Raw genomic sequence first — 20,628 nt, 5'->3', positions numbered from 1 at the left:
TTTTAGGCCCCAATCTGCCCCATTCCCACAGAAAGCAGAGAGATGCGCAGGTGTAATGTTTGTGCTAAACCCCCCCCCCCCTGGAACATAGGAAGATGTCCTAAACAGTGTAGATAGTTCTAGATTAAATACATTAATCTGCTGCCATGATGTCTAATTTGACCATTTCTGTAACAACATTTACCTTCAAGTATGCCTCTTTGCAGAACTCAGTGGCCTGACTTCTGCACAGACATGTGTAGGATCATGCTGTTAGTCACTTTGACACTTGGAGCGAGCCTCTGGTTTTTGTGCAGAGCTTTAATAGGTGGGTAAACAGGTTTTCAAAGCTGAATTGTGGAGGCTTCAGCCCCACCGCCTCTCTCTTTTCCTCTTGCACCATCCCTGCTGTGTTTTAGAAAGTCCCACTACAACAGCGCCCTTCAAAAGAAAATCCTGTTAGCTTTCACATTCATTGTTTGCATGAAAGCCCTGGATGGCTAAACTGTGCTCTCTCATTCAGCGGGACCCTATTCTCTCCCTCAGAGCTGACAATGTGGCATACTTTGGCCTCAGCATGCAAGCACAAGGTTGAAATCGCCAGGCTGCCTACATAAGCCAGAGGGGAAGGGAATATCGCAATGGGATGGAGAGTATATGAACCTCTGGAATAAAAACAGAAAGAAGAGGAATGTCATTGGTCAGAAATGGTTGTGAATGAAATGTTTGAACTACAGATGATGCCCAGCCCTATCTTTTGTGGCTGGGGCAACCCAGTCAGATAGGTGGCATATAAATAAACAAGTTGTTGTTGTTTGTTTAACTGCTGTTTTTAGAAGGTTGGAGAGGGGAGATAATGGGCTTAAAACTGGCAGTGTGTGTGTGTGTGTGTGTGTGTGTGTGTGTGTGTGTTAGAGTATGGAAATGGAGCTTTTGGCTTAATTTGTTGCACTTAGAATCTTTCCTTTAGCAAAAGGAAAAAAAGAAAGCATTAAGAGGAGTTTGTAATCTAAAGAAAGATAAATGACACACAAAGAAAAAGGAACAGGAGAGAGGAGGGAAAAGCAAGCTTAAGCACATGTTCTCAAAGTTACAGTTCTTATAACTCAGTTAAGACCAACAACCCCTTGCCATTGTGAGTGGTGGTTCTGGGTGTCTCACCATAATGAGTGCCTCCCCAAAACACCCTTTCCTCCTAGATCAGATGCAGGAACCAGCTGATCCACTGGGCAGTGATAGAAAGGCAACCTGCTCATCTTCTCCCACTCTTCTTCCTCCCTACTGATTCCTTCTCTTTTAGTAACTACAGTGGGACCTCTGGTTACAGATGCTTCAGGTTACAGACTCCGCTAACCCAGAAATAGTACCTCAGGTTAAGAACTTTGCTTCAGGATGAGAACAGAAATCACACGACGGTGGCGCAGCGGCAGCGGGAGGCCCCATTAGCTAAAGTGGTACCTCAGGTTAAGAACAGTTTCAGGTTAAGAACGAATTAAGTTCTTAACCCGAGGTACCACTGTACTGGTTCATAAAGTACATCACATCCTTTCAGGCATTACTTTCTTCTTGCTGGGAGACAACCCTGCCTGAAATCCTGGAGAGTTGCTGCCAGGCAGTATGGACAGTACTGGGCAAAATGGACAAATGGCCTGACTTGGTATAAGGCAGCTTCCTATGTTCCCTCTTACATGCACATGCAGTTGCCAAGTTGGCAAACCCTGCTGTGCGACACTGACTATTAGATCCAGATGTTCACTTCAAAAGCAGGAAGGAAGGAGGTGCTGGTGGTACCTTTCTCCCAGGTTTCAAGATGCTTGATGTTGTTAATGGCTGGTTTGTTCTCTGCATCCTTTGGCAAACCAATGGATGAGTCAAGAAACCCTGTTCATGGGAATGGACGGAAGAGAAGAGAAATTATTTTCTCCTTTTTCTAAATAGGATGTTATTGCTGTCTGCTGAAGTCACTTTTCAGTCAGAGACTTGCCTCTTTCTTTCCTATGTGTTGCCTTTAAGCTAGATCTTCTATTTTCTGTGCATGTGGCTGGGCAAACGATTTGGAGTGCTCTAATACCTTTCTTTTCGGAGTGCCTTAAGTTGTGTTTTAGTTGCATTGTACATATCAGAACTTGTGCAACATTACAGTGGTACCTTGGGTTACAGACGTTTCAGGTTACAGACTCCACTAACCCAGAAATAGTACCTTGGGTTAAGAATTTTGCTTCAGGATGAGAATAGAAATCGTGCGGCGGTGGCACGGCAGCAGCGGGAGGCCCCATTAGCTAAAGTGGTACCTCCGGTTAAGAACAGTTTCAGGTTAAGAACGGACCTTCAGAACGAATTAAGTTCTTAACCTGAGGTACCACTGTATCTTGAAGCTGAAGCTTTGGAGCATACAGAACAGCTCCTTGCTATTCTTCCCACAAACCTTCCCCAGAGTGACCATAGGAGTCAATTCTCAGTGGCTGACTCACCACCTCTCACTCTGACTCCAATAAGCACAAACAGCGAAAAGATTTCATGGTGCCTAAAAACCTCATCTTTCATGCTGATTGGAAGGCTCTGGGATGCTGGAGACAAGCACCCCTCCGGGATCGCGCTGTGGAAGTAGTAATGGGTCCTTGATCTCCTGCAACCCAGGCCACTACAGCTTTTATTTTAATAGCTGTAATGGTTTACCAAATCACTTTACTTCCCTCTCCAACACAATAACTCTCAAATGCTCTGACTCCCAAACTAACTCTTTAACTTACTCAATAACTCTTTAACTCTCCTGAAAGAAATGCTCTAAGCAAAAACCTTTGGCAAGAGGACATGTAAGACATGTCACTGTTTCTTAGCAACTTTGCTCAGCAATGACATTATTCCTCTTAATGTTAGTTTCTGTAGCCTTTAATAGGTTAAGCAGTTTTATTTATATCTATTAACTTAAAAAATAATAATTCTAGACCATTCACCATTCACCTAGCAGATCCCAGTGCAGTGTTCCAATCACAGAAATACAATATATGAAAAAAATAAGATCCTTAAAAGAGAAATAAGATTAAAAGGCAAAAATATTACAAAACTGTTGCAGCAGAACAAAAGCTACACAAACCCAGTGCCAGAAATATTACACTACATTTCTAGCCAGCAGAACTGTTGGGATTTCATATGTGTGTTACTGCATTAGAATTTTCAACTTCTAGTTCCTGAAACACTGGTGCCCATGACCGTTAGGAGGAGTGCAGAGAGAAGAAATGCCATGATTCATCTGCGGCTTCATGACTGGATGCGTTCATGTGCCCCAGCTGCAACAAAACATGTCTCTCCTGTATCAGTCTCTACAGCCACAACAGGCACTGTAACTCTCCATTGGTTTGACGTTTTCCCCAAAGGAGTACTCCTCCATTGTCTCTCAAGACAGACGGATGCCAACAGAGCCAAAAATCTCATATTGCCCAAAGGTTGCAGAGTAACATTGTCTGGTTTTGGCACCTGCACATATACAGCAGATACAAAAACAATGAAAGTGTGTTTGTCACCTCAAAATTCCAGGTTGAACCCTTTGGCACTGAGACTACATATACTGGTAGATAAATTAGGAGGGCCATTCCACGGAGCATTCTTGAGGTGGTAGAATCTTGCAACAGTTTGTTGGAGACTGAAAAAGGAAATTCTTAGGCTATTTCTCAGAACATTCTTTTCTGAGAAATTTTGGCCCAGGCTCATTGACATGGACCTTGTTTGATTTCATCACATAAGGGGAGCCCTGCTTATTCATGACCAACTGTTCCAAGGAATGGACAAACCAGCCTCTTGAATATTGCAGGCATTCAGTCATAAACTAATCCTGTTTTCTGCAGGCTCCCCCCCCCTTTAGGTGGGGGAAAACATGAAAAATATTGGATCTAAACCGTACCTATTTCAGGTAAAGGTACCCTTGACTGTTAGGTCCAGTCGCGGACAACTCTGGGTTTGCACGCTCATCTCGCTCTATAGGCCAAGGGAGCCGGTGTTTGTCCTCAGACAGCTTCCAGGTCATGTGGCTAGCATGACTATGCCACTTCTGGCAAACCAGAGCAGCACACGGAAACGCCATTTACCTTCCCGCCGAAGCGGTACCTATTTATCTACTTGCACTTGATGTGCTTTCGAACTGCTAGGTGGGCAGGAGCTGGGACCGAACAAGGGGAGCTCAACCTGTCACAGGGATTCGAACTGCTGACCTTCCGATCGGCAAGTCCTAGGCTCTGTGGTGTGGTTCAGACCACAGCACCACCCACATCCCTACCCATTTCAGATATTTCCCCTAAAATACTCCTCTTGCATCCAATCCTGCTCTAAAGTGTCCCCCTTGTGCACTCAGCACCCGCTCCTGTAAAATGCAGATGTTTGAGTTTTTTACAGTCTCGGAACTGTGAATTATGTGAGATTGCTTTAAAATTCAGAGCAAACAAAATTCTTCTCCCTTCTTACCTGTTCCAGTGCCTAGTTTCTGATGACCAGCCAGATGCCCCAAGATGTCCAGAAGCAGGTCATGCAAGACACTGAGTGCCCCCTGTTTTTCATTCCCTGTACTCAGAGGTACACTGACTCTGAACATGGAAGAGCCATGTCGCTATCTTAGCTTGCAGCTGTTGGTAGACCTGTCCTCCTATGAATCTATGTAAACTCCTTTTAACAACAATTAATTGCTGTTGGTCTGCCTGTCTGTGTCTAATGATGTTTCCCAAGAGATGAAAGCAGTGGTTCTGAAATGCCCCCTGGGCCATATTAGTAAACCTTGCCCCGTCCAGTAAGCAGATGCTAGAATCCCAGCTGTAACAATGTTGGGAGCACCAACAGAATTTTGGTGGGTTCATACAAGAACTTTGGCTCCCAGGCTCCTTGAGTGAACAGCCTTCATCAGCAGCAAAAAGTCACTTTACTTTCGGGATTCAAAGTGGAGCTTTGGTGCCCGTTGAGATACAACAGCACTCCCCATAGGTTTCTTCAGATATTCCATTTTTCTACTTGCTTTTGGGGGGGCATATTTGCTGCCAACTTTAAAATATGCCCATTACAAAAAGAAGCAGCAGCTGAATGTATAAATGGAGAAACACAGAGAATGCCAAAGGGCAAGCAGGCATAGACAAACTTGGCCCTCCAGATGTTTTGGGACTACAACTCCCATGATCCCTAGCTAACAAGATGAGTGGTCAGGGATGATGGGAATTGTAGTCCCAAAACATCTGGAGGGCCAAGTTTGCCTATGCCTGGCATAAAGTTTAGGGATGGGCTAATCTGTCAATTTTGGTTTCTCTTAGTTCCTCACTTTCTTAGTCTTAAATTCACTTTTCCACATCCGCAGAAATGTAGATTGAAAACAAATCCATTTTAAATAGAACATCGAATTACAATTTCAGCTAAGAGAGGGCGTAATTTTGAGAACATCCATAGGAATGCGAATTCTGCTGAAGCCAATGGGGCTGACTAAGCGGTGTTAAAGAGAGTAGGGGTGTTAACATCAAATCTAAATAGGTTTGTGTTTTGGATAGGTTTTAATATTCAAGATGGAGCTTGCCACCTTCAAAATTTATCCCCACTGTCTGTGGTCCCAGTGTGTCTGTGTGTAATAGGGTTGTCTGGAATGGTGCGGAATGCAAAAGAAAGGGCTGCATACAGGATGTCTTTAGGAGGTCTATGCAAAGCTGTGGACTGTGTGTGAGAGAGAGCGAGCTGGGCCCAGATGTTCCCAAGTGCCCTGCTCAGTAATGAATTAGCCACACGTGTTTTCCCGATTGTATGGTTTTTGTCATTCTTTTCTGCCAGAGGAGCTTTGCTGGCCCACTCTTCAACCTTAAGCCTTCCCCCTCAACAATCTGGCTGTAGGGAATATATGTCTGCTGTTCTTTCGGGACTTAGGCCCGCTCCACCCCCGTCCCACAACCCTGCTGTCTTAATGATTTTCCATGCTGACAAGTGAGCTGAAAGAAATGCCATTCCGTACAAAACCTTGGCTGTATTCTGTTGCTTGAGACCAGCCCCTGCGAAAAGAGTACAGCATCCTCCTCTTTTTGTTCATATCAGAAGTGAAATGTTGAAGGAGGTAGGAATGTCAAATAATCTAACTACAAAATTTGGTTTGAGCGGTAAACCTTAGAGGAAGCGGTGTTCTTTTTTGTTTTCCTGAGCAGCCCTAAAAGTTCTATGGTATTTGGCCTCTGACTTCATTTGGCAGAGATGTAAGTGGTACATGCAGAACTCCCACCAGAAGAGTGCTTTGCTGCATTTGCCGCAGATGTTTGTCATAGGGACCAAAACAAGGATGGGGAACCTCAGGTGTGGGTGGCCAAGTGTGGCCCTCCAGGTCTGGCTCATGGGACTTTTCTTCAGTCACATTCCTCAGTGGCTCATCTCTGCGTCCTCCCTCAGCACTTTTGCCTGACTGGAATGTATCCTTGAACTATCACCGTGGTCAAACAGTACATGAAAACAATATGTGAACTGAAAAGTCTCCTTCCTTCAAATTTTTAACTTCTATGGATTTTGGAATGCAGTTCTCCAGCCAAGTAATCTGTACAAAAAGGCATATACTCATGTGCCAAAAAAGGCATATGCCCATAAAAATAACACACACAAATGCATAGTAATGGGGCAAATGGCTTAGAAAAAAATGTGCATTTGGCAAAATTACATACAAAACGGTATATATTAACAGAAATTCAAAATTAATCAAAATGTTCATTAATTTTCATGAGGCATTTTTTCATCAAAAAATGAAAACTTATGTGGGAATGTGGAGAACAGAAATTAGGATTGCAGAAAAAGAGAAACAGAAAAACTGAAAGTGAGATACATCCATGCCTATATGTAACATGCATTTATATACTTTTCAAAAAATATGTGCCACTCCTTCTCAAAGTGGCCATCATCTGCCACTTCTGCTGCTTTCATAGGCTTGCTTTCCCCAACCTGGTGCCCTCTGCCACTCTCACCAGCATCTTTTGACTATCCTGTCTTAGGACTGATGGAGGTTGGAGTCTAATACATCTGGAGGGTACCAAGTGGGTTAAAGCTGATCTAATCAATCTGGGGGTCAAAATATCTTGTGAATTCCTAAAAGCCTTTCCATGGTTGGGGTTGTAGGTTCTCAACTCACCCTGAATCTCATGATGCTTTTGTTAGATTTTTAAATATATATATATATATTTGAAAACAATGGGAGGAAGCCACCTGGGCACAATTTAAAGTAAAGGTTTCAAAAAAGAACAGCTCTCTCTCTCTCTCTCTCTCTCTCTCTCTCTCTCTCCCTATCTCTCTCTCTCTCTCTCTCTCTCTCACACACACACACACACTGATTGGTTTTTGTAGGAAGAAATTATGTATTCTAAATAAAGAAGGGGAAAATGGAGCGTTAACAGGAAAATGAGGTAGCTGTTCCTTCCGGGGAAGTTTCAAATGCAAAGGGAAAATACATCTGGAAAAAGTATAGTATCGAGTAACTCGTCAAAACCATCACTCAGACCATCACTCAGGTTAACTGCTTATTTAGCGTTCATCTTGATTTGTTTGCTGTGAGATTAGCTGGGAAGGGCTAGTTAGCAGATAAGCTTTTTGATATATTTGTGGGAAGGTTAGATAGCATTGCATCAAACCAAAAGTAGTATCGAAATTTTCAGTGTGTTTCCCCCGTCACTTTCCAGATTGCAAAAAGTCTTGACATTTTGGAGAAGCAGGTTTGTTGCTCCCTATCAACTGCAGGTGCCCAACCTGAATTTGCCAGTCTGCTATATTCATCAGGGAGAGGACAGTGCATCGAGACAGGAGATGGGGTGGAATAATGTAAGCGCTGGCTTTATTTGCATATAACTACAATTCACAGAAGTTTGAGCAAATCTCACTCTAGATATGAGGCAGGAGCCAAGAAACAGAAGGGCTATGGGCTAATGATAAGAAGGGCTATGGGCTAATGATAAGAGCTGTTGGATCAGGCTAATGGCCCAATGGCCCATCTAGTCTAGCATCCTTCTCACAGTGGACAACCAGATGCCTCTTTTGAGAAGCCCACAAGCAGTAGTGCAACGACACACTCCTCACTTGTAATTCCTTTCAGCTTGTATTCAAAGGCATACTGTCTCTTGCCAAGGAGTGTACAGAATGTAGATAGAGCCCAGCCTTTGCGACTAGTGGTCATTGATAGTCTTATGCTCCATGAATTTTTCAGTCTTTTTAAAAAGCCATTCAAGTTGTTGGGCTGGTGGCCATCATTGCCCCCTGTGGGAGCGAGTTCCATAGTTTAACTTTGTGCTGATCTGGGGACCGTATGTGGATTGGGAGCACATTACGAATTAAGTCTTTATGTTTTCTTCAGGGTATCTCCTGCTGTCAAAAAAATTCCTCCCCAAATCTCTTCCTTTTTCAACAAGTCTTTTCAGGGGAGATTCTTACTCTAGTCTGCTATCTGTACTGGATTTGTAATTGATTTTATTGTTATAGCTTTTATTGAAGTTTTTATTGTTAGTCACTTTTGGATATCTTATGGGAAGCAATTCATAAATGAATTTGTTTATGTAAAATAAATGTGGCAAGGTTATGTGCACTTGGTTTTTTTCTTGTTTTTTTTTATAAAAAGAAGTGTCTTTCTATTAATGTGTACTTTGGCCTGAATTTACTTATCAGGAAAGCAGTAGCAATGTATGATAATCTGGAAGTAAAATCTTCTTGGTTTTCCAGATTAGAAAACTAGACTCTCATCCCATTGTGTTGACTTTGTGTCAGATGGGTCTGTGTTGAGTTGAGTCACCCTGGATTCCAGAAGCAGCCAGAAAGGCCTTTTGTCCTTCATTTCCATGTTGGGTTTGGTTTGGTGTTATTTTTTCTATTCTTTTGTGTCTTCACTTCCCCCAGTAGTAATTCCACAGCAAGGAGGAAGTACAAAGCAAATAAACACCAAAAACACACACACAAAGGGAGTAAGGGAAAAATAACCCTTTCAAATGGCTGCACAGGAACAATGGGGTCGGATATGTGCCTTCTGGGGAAAGGTTTGGACTGAAAGAGAGGAGCACGCAATCAGCCCAGTCTTGGAAATGATAGTCTGTGAGCTATTTTGCAAGTACTGTAAGGAAATGGGTGATCTCCTGGGTCACCCCCAATGAAAAAAGAGTTTTGTCTCATGTTTTGGATGAGGCGGTGAGTTGGGCATTGGGGCAACACTTTGTATAAACAAAGTTTGGTTTGTCTGCATTCATTCGTAGAGTTTATTTACAGTCCTGGCACAGCATGGACTGATGTCATTTTATAGGCACTTGCTGGGGAGTAAATCACATTAACTTGCTTCCGAATAAATGCACTGCCAAACTGTTTTGTTCTCTAATCAGGCATGGGTGGCACAATCCATATTGTGCAAAGATGGGTCATTTCTTAGGATGGTGGAGTGGGTCCTACTGCAAGCATTGATCCTGTATAGTGTTGGGGTAAGGCTCTGGATGAATGCTACAGGAAACCAGAGCTCTGGTGTTGCTTCAGCTCTCTCTATAGGAGCACCTTTCTTTTTTTGCATTTCCAAGCTCAACTTTTACTGAAAGGTAAGGTAAAGGTAAAGGGACCCCTGACAGTTAAGTTCAGTCGCAAATGACTCTGGGGTTGTGGCGCTCATCCTGCTTTACAGGCCGAGGGAGCCGGTGTTTGTCCGCTCTGTAGACAGTTTTTCCAGGTCATGTGGCCAGCATGACTAAGCCGCTTCTGGCGCAACGGAACACCGACACCAGAGCGAACCACCAACCTTTTGATCGGCAAGCCCAAGGCTCAGGGGTTTAGACCACAGCACCACCTGTGTCCCAGGAGCACCTGGTTTTTTTTTTTTTTTTTGCATTTGCAAGCTCCTCTTTCACTGAAGGGTACTCTTCTGTTAAAGAGGCCCAGCCCCTTCCAGCAGTCTTTTATGTCCAATAGAGCAATAGAGATTCTGGCTGGATTGGGGCTTTTGTGACTGAGTCCTCTGAGTCAAAGGATAGCAATGCAACATCCTTGGGCTGGAGGGGGCACTGACACCACAGGATCTTTTTGCAGGGCTGGCCCTGCATGAATTTCTGACTCTGAGACCTCAGTTTCATTCCCTGAAAAAGGGGAGTCTGATCTGCAAGGCCATGCCAAGGAATGGGTAGAGGTTCCACCTTGTTCACACCTGATTTTTATAACATGAGGGAGAGGAAGTTTCCTGGTCAGACATGTCTTCAGTAAGCTGTTTGGAAACACTTAAGTGCAAAACTGCACATTGCAATAAACATGTTTTTTTTAAAAAAATTAAAAAAAACATGCTTTAATTGACCATTTTTGTTTTTAAAGAAAATCAGCCAGCCCAACTGTTCCAGAACATGAGGATCAATGCCTTATGCCACTTTGCTTCCAGAACTAAATTCTGCTGCTACTTGACATCCCCACTGGGATGCTTATTGTAAACAGCACCCATGGAAGCAAATAGCAATTGGAAGGGGAATGATTTTCAGCAAGAAAATGTACGAGGGTCTGATCCAAATCAGGAGTTTGTTCCAGAATGAGGCCTGGAGGCAGTTTTTCATCAAAATGCAAGTGGCTAATTAACGCTGCAGCTTGCAGGATTGCTTTACCCCACATTTGCCCACTTGACTGCCTCTACCTGCAAAACTGACACTGTTAGATGTGCCACATAATACTCATTCCACACTTGTAATCTGGCCAACAGGGTGGGCTGAACCTGTGGTAAAGTTTATGTTGTTTGAGGATACACACACCAGCTCTATGGTGCTTCTATAGGGATGGATGGATCTATTAGTTTTGGTTTCCAATCTTAAACTCAGTTATCCACATTTCTGCAGCTATTTGCATTTCTTTTTAAACCTCATGAAAATGAATCCTCAATTTAGTGCCCTCCCAGATATACACATTTTGTGTGTAATTCTGCCTAACGTATACATCTTTGCAGAGCATTTTTCTCATCTGCGGTGAATTTCTGTATGTTATTTTCATTAATGTATGCATTTGTGTGTACAGTGGTACCTCCGGTTAAGAACTTAATTTGTTCTGGAGGTCTGTTCTTAACCTGAAACTGTTCTTAACCTGAGGTACCGCTTTCGCTAATGGGACCTCCTGCTGCCACCACACCGCCACCGCGCGATTTCTGTTCTTATCCTGAAGCAAAGTTCTTAACCCAAGGTACTATTTCTGGGTTAGAGGAGTCTGTAACCTGAAGCGTATGTAACCTGAGGTACCACTGTACATCACTTGGCTGGAGAAGTGCATTGCAAAATTTGGAAAAGTGAATTTTGAAGGATGTCTGAGGCTCAATTTGCATATTGTTTTGGAAAGTGCAGATTAAGTAGGTTTACCCTTAGAAGTGAATTTCACGGAATTTCTGCATCGCAATGCCTGCACAAACTGTTTTAGATGTTTTGGATTTTTTAAAAGCACTTCTGGCTTTAGCAAAGGCAAAACCAGCCACAATACGTGGTAACCAACATTACTGCAATAGACAGTGTAAACTTTGTTACGATGCTGAGGGCACTTACTGAATAGCGCCTGTGATGAGCTGTGCACACATTCCCTCTTCCATCCCTGTGCCCAAAGCAATTTGAAACTTGAACAAATAATGGTGGTTGTTGTTGTTTTAAAAAAAGCAAGAAAGGGCAAGTGCATATTTGCATTGTCTCATCTACACTGATGCGTTGTGTCTAGCTTGATTAGTTTCAACACTTATTTGATTTGTATTGGACAGGGTGAAGCCGCTGCATTGAGCATTAGAACAATGAAGAAATGTGCAGGGCTCTCTCTCCTCCATGAAGGCTCCCCACTTGTTCTTTAACTCTGCATGTGCATGATAGCCGTAAGACATGCTGCTCTCTTTGTTTCATAAAAAAAAGGTATACATCTGAAGCCCAGTCAAAACATAAGATGTGGCTGGAAATAAACAATAGCTTTCAAGAGAATTGATGATGGTTTGACAGAGATGCCCTTTTCAATGCAGCATCTATTTACATATTTCTTGTCTCCCACTTCAGGCACTCCACCCACTCACCTACCCCCCAATTAAATTTAATTACCCTTGGCTTCCCACAAAAACCTCTCAATTGTTCCTCTTAAGCAGAAACTCTACATTTACTATACAAGTTGCTTTAATTCAAATTTCAATAACCCTTGTAATTTCCAAGATATTTCACTTTAGGGGGGCCTTTTCATCCCATTTCAACTTAAATTGTGTGCCAGCCCTAATCGCTCTATGGTGATAACCTCCAGGGGTGAGGGAGTGGTGCTAGTCTGTTGCAGAATGTGCCCCCCCGTACTGTTACATCATAAAAACAAAGAGATTTATTAGCCTTTCATACATTTATCAGATGAAGTGGAGTCTAGCTAGTCCAACAAAGCTTCTGCCTTCATACTTTTTAGTCTGTAAGCTACTACAAAGCCCTTTGATATTCTTGCTCCTTTATTGGCTTTCGTCATAGCGGATTTTCAGGAGTTTGAAACTTTTTTTTCTTACCCCCCCCCCCCCGCACTCCAAACCTTGTACTCTGAGGCTGTGCACATGGAGGCGACAATGGTGCTTTCTACTCCTATTAACAGCAGCCAGCATGACCAGTGACCAGGGATGAAAGGAATTGTAGTGCACAACATCTGGAAAGTACCATCCGGGTTGCCCCTGTTGGTAGTTGGTGTTTATTTAACCATTTTGAGCTGATCCAGTCCTGTTGGAATCAAGGGAATTAAGTAGGTATTCACATATCAAACTCACCACTCACCTCCAATACATAACATAGGAATAACTCATTGGCTAGAGATGTTTTAGCAAGGAATGCCATAGGTGTGTTGCTATCTTGTATGCTTTGATCATTGTCTTATTACCTGGGGCAGGGATGGGGAACCTGGGCCCCTCCAGTCATCAGGGGTGATGGGAAGTAGAGTCCACACTGAGTTTCCATGACCTGGGCAATGATGCTACCTCTGTTATATCACATTGTCCAAGGTGATCTGGTGCTTTGTTTGAATTGAAATAACTTTGATATCAAGGATCATCATCAGATGAATTTTTGCAGCCCAGGGTAGGGTTTGAACTGTTGACCTTCCTTGAGTGAAAAAGCTTTTGCATTCTGCTGTTTGATCTCCTCCTTCACTTTGTCTCCTTCTTGCTAATAAAAGAGCTTAATGCTTCGCATACAACATGTTTTTCAGCTGATGTATTAAAAAAAACTGTGGCTTTAATTCCACGGCTTCTTGCTGCAGCAGACCTTCATTTCCTTTAGGGACTTGGTACTGGGATATCTTTTCATTTGGCCTTCTAGAATACCAGGGTTTTCTTCAACAGACATAACAATCACTGTTTGACTCCTAGCACCCTGCCCTGCAAAGAAAGCGATATAAAAGAGTTAGCTATGATGAGCCTGTTGCATGAAGAAGAATCCCATGGCACCTTAAAGATTAACCACTTGTATTATGGCGTCAGCTGATGTCGTGAGGTCCCAAATTCTGAGTTGATTAATGACCTGAGTTGTTACATAGGCTGCTGTATCTGATGTATGCAAGGAATTGGGTGGTAGCTTAGTAGAGCATCTGCTTTGCACACAGAAATGCCCAGGTTCAATCTCTGCAGCTCCAGGTAGAACTGGGAATGTCCTCATCTAAAACACTGGACAGCCATGGCATCAGTCAATTAAGCCTCCTTCTGGTGATCCTATGAACTCCCCAGATCAAATGAGCCTTTGATTCTGCTGTGCCAGGTAATGTGGCTCATTTGCTAGAGACAGCAAATATATTTCTAGGCTACTTAACATCCTGCTAGCACCTCCTAACGGAATACAGTGGTACCTCGGGTTACATACGCTTTAGGTTACATACGCTTCAGGTTACAGACTCAGCTAACCCAGAAATAGTACCTCGGGTTAAGAACTTTGCTTCAGGATGAGAACAGAAAACGTGCTCCGGCGACGCGGCGGCAGCAGGAGGTCCCATTAGCTAAAGTGGTGCTTCAGGTTAAGAACAGTTTCAGGTTAAGAACGGACCTCTGGAACAAATTAAGTACTTAACCCGAGGTACCACTGTACAGCCTCCTTCACCTCTGTAGTTGTTTACAGCAGCATCACAGGGACCAGCAAGGCTGCATTGGCCCAAGCGTACCCCTCATGCCTGCTCTGGGTTAACCAGAAGCACAGGTGGGCCAAGACAGTTTGGTGCAGCTATAAAGGTGAGGTGAGTGACCGATAGGGATGGATGAATCTGTCCACTTTGGTTCTTCTCAATTTCTCATTTTTCCAGTTCTCCATATTTCTACAGCAATTTGTGATTTTTTAAAATTTAAAAATATCATTCGCATACCGCTGTGGATTTAACTAATTATACACATTTTTGTAAGCAGTTTTAACTAATGCACGTGTTTTTGCAAGCCACTCCCCCTAATACAATGCATTTCTTTCCTCTCTTCCTGCCTGTTACCCTTGCCTTCTGCTATGCAAAGTGAGGTGATTGTTCAGGGCTTTCGTAAGAGATCTATTTTGGCATGCTTCTCCCTGTGCAATCAACACTGCACAACAGAGAGCATTGTGGACTGTGTTTGCAGGTGCCTCCCCTTCCCTTCAAGCCCAGGACTCTCAGAACTTAGCCTGCCACTATCTCCACACTGCCACGCACAGAAAACGCACAGCAAGGCTCTCACTGGTTACTTGCCCCAGTTGCATTGAAGAAGCTGTACCATGAAAGAGATATTCCTGTCGCTATATGACAAACATCTGTTTCCTCCTATTTTTTGAATGCAGCATATACTGGCGGAAATGCTGGGGGGCTTTCTTTCCTTTTCTGGGCAGGGGGAAGTTGTATGCCCTGGATCTAAAGAATGTTTGGAGCAGAGAGGTTTCTCTTGAGGGTTGTATGATTGTTACTCAGTTTCTCTCTCCCCCCGCCTTCTCTTTTTATCTTCCTGGAGAGGAACGGATATGAGTACTGTACATTGAAGCCAGGCGGAACTTCCTTAGCTTGCTTTGGCACCTTTGGGAAAGTGCAACTCTCTGTGCTTAATGTTATGTGCTCTCCATGTCCAACAAAGCAATGGCCCAAATGCTCCATTCTCTTGTCTTTTTCTGTGTTTTGTAGCAGTATCAATGAAGGGGACCATTTGCCCCAGGATTCAGTGTGGCTTATTTTATAATCTATAACTAGTTCTCAAAGACAATTGATCTCAAAAAAATGCAATCACTGCCCACAGTACGTTTCCAATCACAATTCAAAGTGTTGGTGCTGACCTTCAAAACCCAAACGGCCTTGGCCCAGTATACCTTAAGGAGCATCTCCACCGCCATCATTCTGCCCAGGCACTGAGGTCCAGCTCTGAGGGCCTGCTGGCATTTCCCTCATTGCGAGAAGTGAGTTTACAGGGAGCCAGGCAGAGGGCCTTCTCGTTAGTGGTGCCCGCCCTGTTGAATGCCCTCTTGTCAGAATTCAAGGAAATAGGCAACTATCCAACTTAGAAGACATCTGAAGTCAGCCCTGTTTAGGGAAGTTTTTAACATTTGAAGTTTTATTTTGTTTTTAATGTTCTGTTGAAAGCCGCCCAGAGTGGCTGGGGAAACCCAGCCAGATGGGTGAGGTAGAATTTAATAATAATAATAATAATAATAATAATAATAATAATAATAATAATAAGCACTATGCTGTTGCTGGTACAAAGAGACACCTCATAGAGAGAGATGCCTGGTATTTATTTCTTATTTTTTAAAGTTGAAAGGGTCTGCCTGTTGTGTACAGTAATCTTAGGTACTGGCACAAATGTCACTGTCTATCTCTTTCTCCTCCTCCTCCTCCTCCTCCTAATAATCATTCTAAACTATTCTTACAAACTAGTGATTGGCTGGAAGTTCAGGGTTCTTGTGAATCAACTCCTGAACTGATAAGCAAAAGGGAAATCTCCTAGCACTGTCCCTTTGCTTATGGAAGACTTGAGTATGCAGAGAGCCTCAAGGTGGTGGTGGGTGGAGACTTGGCACCACAAAGGCTATCGTAGCTTGCTGTTGGCTTGAAGGCACTTGGCACTCCCACACTCCTGTGGGTACCACCCAGCCAGGATCTGGCCCTGTTGCAACTTGTTCTCTTTAGATGGAAAGAACAAGCCTGATGTACTTTCTTATTATTATGAAACATAAACATCCTGTCTGAATGGATGCTTCCTTTTCAGTTCATCCCTCGTTTTCTCTCCACTTGAGCTCTATGAAAAGCCCAGCCATTCATAAATTGGCAAGGATCAAAAATGGAGGAAAATCAAAGCATTGGCCTCTTGTGCACTTTCATCTCCCTGTAGGGATATGTACACACAAATACACATTGCAAGAGGCCTCAGGAGAAGGAGTGCCTAGCTGTTGCCAAAGCTTTGCAAGGAGTGCATTTATCTTCGTAAAAGGGCCATTTTTCATGTTCACATTTTCTGTCTTCATTAAACCAAGGCATACATGGTCTACAAATTTTGTGTCTGCCTTAAAAACTGGGCACAATTTTAGATCTTAAGTCTGCAGGCTTAAGTTTCTTATTTTTTGCTAAGTGATTAGATGCGGGTGCTGCGTGTAAGATGCTACATAGACAGGAGGCTGCGTCAAAATGGAGCTCCCCGAAATCTGGCTCCAGCACCTTCTCTTGAATCCAGCTAAGTCATATGCAGGGTGGACTCATTGAAATTAATGCACCTAAATTAGTCACATTCATTAATGTCAATGGGTCTTCTCTGAATGTGTCTAGTCAACCTCTTTCCTCCTGCAATACCAGGCCTCTATCTCCAGTGCACACATGTGCTTCCAGTGCACCACCAAGACTTCACTACACATCTGTTTGAGCAGTTTGTCAACTGACTGCACTACACATCTGTTTGTGGGGTCTGAACTGAACCTTGTGACCAGTGGTTCTTATTTTATTTCTTTTGGGACTAGGTTTGCTCTTGCCCCATAAATGTGCTGGTTCCTCTTTGTTTCCTGTCCCCAATATCCTCCACCATGCACCCACCCCTGATGTTGACACTGGGGGCCAAACTAGATGTGATATTTGTTATGTGGCTGGCTTTAAATGATTTATTTTTTCTTTCACAAATGGCTGGAATGAAGGGGAAGCTAAGCCAACTCGGGACCATGGGAGGGGAAACAACTTATTCCCATTGTTTCTACTGCAGTCCCAGTTGGAATTGCTCCCCATACACCAGCTAATTGGAGGAAAGCCCCCTTTGGTGCTGTTGGAAACTTTCTCCTCATTGCAAATAGGTGCCAGGCAGGGGTGGGGATAAAGATTCAAGTTCCCCTCCCCAATGTTACAGTCCTGATCCAGATCAGGAGGGCTTTATACCGTCTACTCATTAAAAAAAATAAAAAATCAGCCATGCAAGGCCAAACCACAGGACCAAGTTACCTGGAATGCACTTCCAGTTTCACAATGGAGATAATGTGTGTTTTATAGCTTTAGGTGTAGCAGCTGAGGTCAATATTGTTCCTTATTCACTCCTTGACAGCATGTATGTTCAGCAGTACTGGAAACAAACAGAAATGTTTGTTTTAGATAGAATATGCCTGTGATTTATTAAGAAATGTATTCAAAGGCATTACTTACTCAACTTATAGAAAGTTTTTACATTTTTGTGTCTGTGTGTTTTGGGAATTTCTGTGAGTGGTCTGCAAATTAGTCCTTGTAATGATCCAGCTGTTAGATGCCATTTCCAGAAATTCATTTCTCTGGCTTTCTTTTTTTAAAAAAGGCACAGAAACTAATTCAATTGTTTTCTGTTTACCCCCTTAAGCTCTGCAGAACGTAAGCATCTGGTGGTGATGGAGCTGTGACATTCGGACATTGGATTTGTCAGCTGGAAGTATGGAATTCGTCGACAGCTGCCAACATAGTTGCTCTAGGCCAGTTCCAAATGGATATGGAAACAAGATTTTTCAAACTAATCAAAAGGAAAGATCCAGTGATTTTAAGCATTCCAATTCTTGTGATTTCAATGATGATGAAAAGGAGGATGGAGCCAAGCATAAGAAGAAGAGCAAGGGCAGTCGGCTTTGGAATTTTGTCAACCTCAAGAAAGCATCCTCCATGAATTCCAAGAGACCTCAGTCCATGATCCTCTTTGGAGATAATACGGAGATCTTGGAGCAAAATCGTAAGATGTCCTTAATGGAAAGGGTGAGGTCTTTCAAGAAGCTAAGATCGTCTGGTATGGCTAAGAGTATGTCCAAAACCAAGGCTGTTATTATATCTGTGGAAACTCAGGAAGATCTTGAGCAAAAAGCACTTCACCGAATTAAGAAGCTAAGTAACAATCAGCGTCCATACCGCCATTCCTATGCAGGTCATATTGAGGATTTGGATTCTTCTTTTGAAGATGTTGAGGTGAATAGCTGTGTGCTAGATATCGCTGCCAGTGAAATTAAATGGCACAAGAATTTTGGCACTGAAATAAACATCGACAGTACTGATAATGACGGTCACAAAATGCCATCGGCTCAGAGGTGCATGGCTCTAGAATGTGAGAATTCTCAGGAATCTGGTGTTGCACAAGGGGACTCTCAAAGGAGATGTTCTGCAGCTGCTTCTGAAACTAAAAAAGGAAGAAGTTCTGGGGTCTGGAGTTACATCAAAGGGATTTCATTGACAAGCAAGGACAGTGAAAAGCTGCCCGACATAAGCAGGGAACCTAATTTTCAGGACATGGGAAATGCAACAGATGATCCCACTTCTTATTTTGACTTTGATGTGGGATGTGAAGAGAGTGTTGGCCAGTCTCAAAGGGTTAAGGGCAGCCACTTTGGTGGGGTTCTTCGATTCTTCAACAGCTTCGCTAGGAAATGGCGGGGCTCTTCGAAAGAACAAAGGCCAAACTCCAGTTCCAGACGCCAAAGGCAGGAATCAACTCCTCACCAGGAGCCTCTGGTCATCATAAATGATAAAGCCAGCAGTTTCTCTTCCCCAGGATTGTCTCCGGATTCCGGAATCTGGGATAACCGTAGTTCAAAAAGTTCCGCTGGTAAAGGGCCACCCCAGGAAAGCACAGATGCCGAGAATTCCCACGAAGTCTTCAGTGAGAATAGCAGTTTCAATGAAGTTTCACCCCCTGCCATAAGTTTGCCAGCTTTTTGCCAAACAGGCTTTCTCAGTGACTGTTCATTTCTTGATGTGCATGGTCTGTCTATGGATGTGCCACAGGTTCAAGAGCCACTTCTCGATAAAGTAGACAACTGGGGCTTAAGCGCTGCTCCAGTAGACACCTGGGTATTAGAGTCTTGGGTAGAAGGCAATACTGAACACTCTGCTGATACCCCAGTGGACCCCAAGAGCTTGGATATTAGTGATTTAAAGACTCAGGATTTGACTAAGATGGATGTTAGGGATATCAAAAATGCCTCTCTGAATTATGAAGGGTTTTGCAACACTGAGCTGGATTTGGAGGTTTTTTGTAAAACTGATGAGGGTACACCGGGCCTAAGCATTGTATCAGAGAGCGTTAACGCTGTACCAAGTAGTGTTGTTGATGCTCCAGATCTGGCTTGTCCTGTAGTAGATGCTAGAGCTTTCCATAGGACTGCAGCAGATGCAGAGCACCTGGTCAGAATTTCACGAATTAACCCAGACCTAGAGCTGATGACACCAGCAGATATCACAGATGCTGGGACTATATTAGCACATAGCCAGATCCAGGAGAGTGTTCCAATAGATGGGCAGCCCTTGGCTACTGTGCAAGCAGACAGCCAGGATTTAGCAAGGACTCGAGTAGATGCCCATAATTCAGAAAGTTATCCTGTGGATACTGAGAACATTAGCACTACTCTGTCTGCTACTCAAGGTTTGTGCAGCATCTTGGAGGATGTTCACAACCCTTCTGCATCTGCTTCTTTATGCTGCCAAAGCTACAGCCAGCAAGTGCCAGATCGGGAGAATTTTCCCATCAAAATGAACGGAGACACCTTTCAATTACATCCGGATCCGGTGAGGAAAGCTCGCAAAGCGCAACGCCCTGAATGCAGGGGAGTTCGTCATCCAGTTCAGATGAGTGTGTGTACAATTGTCCCCTTCGCTGAATTCAACAGTGCAAAGGTAGTATCTTGCTCCAATTAGGCAGTATGTCAAATAAATCTCTTTTACTGCCTCTTCCCCTATTCCTTCTATTCTTAAAGTAAAGCTATGTGTGCACAATGTGCTAATTGCAGATCTTTCGAATTCTGTGATCAGAAAAGCTGCATTCTGCAACCCGTAATAATTTTTTGTTCGTCCTTTTTTGTTATAATATTCTTTTCCTGCTAGTCAGGAAATTTCTATGGGTTGCAGACACCAAAACTTTGCCAAACTGCCCTATTTGCATAGTAATTGATTACAAGGGACACTCAGACCCAACAGTGTAATACACTAGAACAATCTTTCCTCAACCTGATACCCTCCAGATGTTTTGGACTACAACTCCCATCAGTCTGTCTAGCATGTTAGTGCTGGCTGGGACTGATGAGAGTTGTAGCCCAAAACATCTGGAGGGCGCCTGGTTGGCAAAGGCAGTACTGAAAAAACTGACTTTAAAAAGACAAACACTAAACACAGTTGCAAAGGAGCTATTGGTCACCAGTGGCAAGTGTGCTGCAGGAATTTTGACCTTGATGTGTATTTGGTATTTTTTTTTTATTGCATTATCTTTCTGTCTATCTATTCTCAATC

The 20,628-nt window shown here is 43.3% G+C and overlaps 1 protein-coding gene across 3 annotated transcripts in view; it reads left to right on the top strand.

The window, feature by feature from the left end:
- ARHGEF9 (Cdc42 guanine nucleotide exchange factor 9) overlaps nucleotides 1–20,628 on the top strand; it is a 274,051-nt gene that overhangs the window by 39,607 nt on the left and 213,816 nt on the right. For all 3 annotated transcript variants that reach the window (XM_083722047.1, XM_083722048.1, XM_083722046.1), the window contains exon 2: nucleotides 17,729–20,019. In XM_083722047.1, the coding sequence (XP_083578173.1) occupies nucleotides 17,800–20,019 (2,220 nt within the window). In that variant the 5' untranslated portion in view covers nucleotides 17,729–17,799. The remainder of the gene's footprint in view (nucleotides 1–17,728; nucleotides 20,020–20,628) is intronic.

This window comes from Podarcis gaigeae (assembly GCF_964106915.1).
Source record: "Podarcis gaigeae genome assembly, chromosome: Z".
NCBI lineage: Eukaryota > Metazoa > Chordata > Lepidosauria > Squamata > Lacertidae > Podarcis > Podarcis gaigeae.
Note: the sequence above shows the minus strand (reverse complement) of the source record. Positions and strands in the feature narration are given on the sequence as shown.